Source organism: Protobothrops mucrosquamatus, unplaced genomic scaffold, assembly GCF_001527695.2.
Source record: "Protobothrops mucrosquamatus isolate PMUCROS unplaced genomic scaffold, P.Mucros_1.0 scaffold5319, whole genome shotgun sequence".
In the NCBI taxonomy this organism is placed as follows: Eukaryota; Metazoa; Chordata; class Lepidosauria; order Squamata; family Viperidae; genus Protobothrops; species Protobothrops mucrosquamatus.
The window spans coordinates 4,039-6,173 of NW_015391184.1; the positions used below are offsets into that span (position 1 = coordinate 4,039).

General features: G+C 54.5%; 1 protein-coding gene across 1 annotated transcript in view; it reads right to left on the bottom strand.

Annotated features, from left to right (window-relative positions):
- HNF1A (HNF1 homeobox A) overlaps positions 1-2,135 on the bottom strand; it is a gene marked incomplete at its 3' end in the record, with an annotated part of 18,889 nt that overhangs the window by 3,365 nt on the left and 13,389 nt on the right. Inside the window, 2 exon segments of the mRNA XM_015829051.1 lie at positions 95-297; positions 1,462-1,700. Coding sequence (XP_015684537.1) covers positions 95-297; positions 1,462-1,700 — 442 coding nt within the window.

Sequence of the window (2,135 nt, forward strand, 5' to 3'; positions counted from 1 at the left end):
GGGGGGCAGCCTCTCTCCCGCTGGCCGGCTCTGAGAATCCAGCCAGAGGGTCTCCCTTCTGGCCCCAGCAGGGTCTCGGGCACCTTTCACTCACCAGCTTGGTGTCTGGTCCTGAGCTGGAGCAGAGGCTGGGGGAGCTGGCTTGGTGCAGGATGGCCTGGGTGGTGGCGATGGAATTGTGCTGGCTGTTGTTGGAGGAACTGGCCTCGCTGACTGGCTGCTGGCCGTACCTCATGCCCGCGTCCGAGAAGGAGAGACCTTGTTGCTGCTGCTGCTGCTGCTGGAGAGGAGAAGGTTCTGAAACGACAACCGCAACATCGAACGGATGCCTTGGTGAGCATGGCCAGGGACAAAACCCCTGTGCCCCAGAAGGCAAACTGGGGAGGGGGTTTCCTGCCACATGCTTTTGCCCCCAGGATAGCTCTTTGGCATGCTGGCTGACCTGTGTCTTCTTGCTCAGCCAGGGGCAAACGGTATTTGGAAACTAATCACTGGCGTGCTCAATATGTTTTATTTTTTATATGGGAAGTATGCCAGTCCCCTTAGGGCAGCGGGCCACAACTTTTCTGGCTCCACGGACTGGCCGCGATGGCGGCGGGGGGAGGGGATGGTTTCACGTGCGTAACCTAATCCCGTGCCTGCACAAATTGAGCTTTGCTCTCTTGCCCACTGCCTGCGGACCGGTAGCAGGCCACAGACTTCCAGTGTTGGAGAATTCACAACTTCTGGAGGCAGGTTGTTCCACTGATTAATTGTATTAACTGTCAGGAAGTTTCTCCTTAGTTCTAGGTTGATTCTCTCCTTGATTAAGTTTCCATCCATTGCTTCTTGTCCTGCGTTCAGGGGCTTTGGAGAACAGGTGGACCCCCCTTCCTCTTTGGGGCAGCCCCTCAAATACTGGAATGCTGCTATCATGTCACCCCCTAGTCCAGTGATGGCGAACCTTTTAGAGACCGAGTGCCCAAACTGCAACCCAAAACCCACTTATGCATCGTCGGGTGCCAGGTGGGTGTGGCCCATTGGCTGGGTGTGGCCCACTGGCTGGGTGTGACCCATTGGGTGGGCGTGGCTGCTGTGGTAACGGCAGACTGGGTGGGACTAAAAAGTTCAATCAATCAATTCCAACTTTGCAAGATCTTTTTTTTTCCCGTGAGAAGTTGAAATTGACTGATTGATTGAACCTTTTTTTTGTGTGTACACAGTGGCGGAGGCCTAAAGTGAAAAGGTTTTATAAAACCCAGCTGAAGGCCTAGGACTGGGGCGATGGCACCCGTGCCCACAGAGAGGGCTCTGAGTGCCACCTCTGGCACCCGTGCCATAGGTTCGCCACCACTGCTCTAGTCTTTCTTTTTATTAAATTAGACTTAACCAATTCCAGCAACCGTTCTTCCTATGTTCTTCATATGTGCTGGACCCTGAACGTCTCCCTCTGCCCTGCCCCCCCCCCAACCTGGCACTCACCGTGGACTTTGCCTGGGGACAGAGGAGTTGCTGGCTGGAGAGAGGAGGAGCCATGAGAGCCCAAGGTGGGCACGGAGCTGGGCTGGGAGCCATTGTAGCTGTCCATGGCAAGCTTGTGCCTGAAGGCTTCCTCTTTACGGCGGTTGGCGAACCAGTTGTAAACCCTCACCTCAGTCACCAGGTTGGAGCCCAGCCCCTGGGCCTGGGACGGAGAGACGCCGCGCTGAAGGCACTCTGCCCTGCCAAGGAAGGGCACGGTTGGTCAGGTCTGGGGCAACCACGGGGCCTCCCCAACCGGACATGTTCCCAATATGGCCCAACACAATTCCTGGATCAGCAAGCGACTGGGAATTTTCTCAACCTTCTCAACCTTGGCCACTTAAAGATTGGGGTTGTGGAAGTGTGAGAATTGAAATCCACACATCTTCAAGTAGCCACGGTTGAGAAATAATGGTGAAGTTTAGGAAAGCTAAAGTGACCTCCAAGAATCTGCGGTGGTTGTCTCTAGAGAAAGATAGCTGATAACGTGGTTGGTATCTCATGCAACCTTGGTGTGCTCAAGGCAGAAGGATCACAGTTCACAGCACGCGAAGCACACCCCAGGCTATAACAATTGGCTTCCTTCCACAGAGGTTCCTCACTTGTGCTAAACCGTAAATTACGAGTAATCAGCC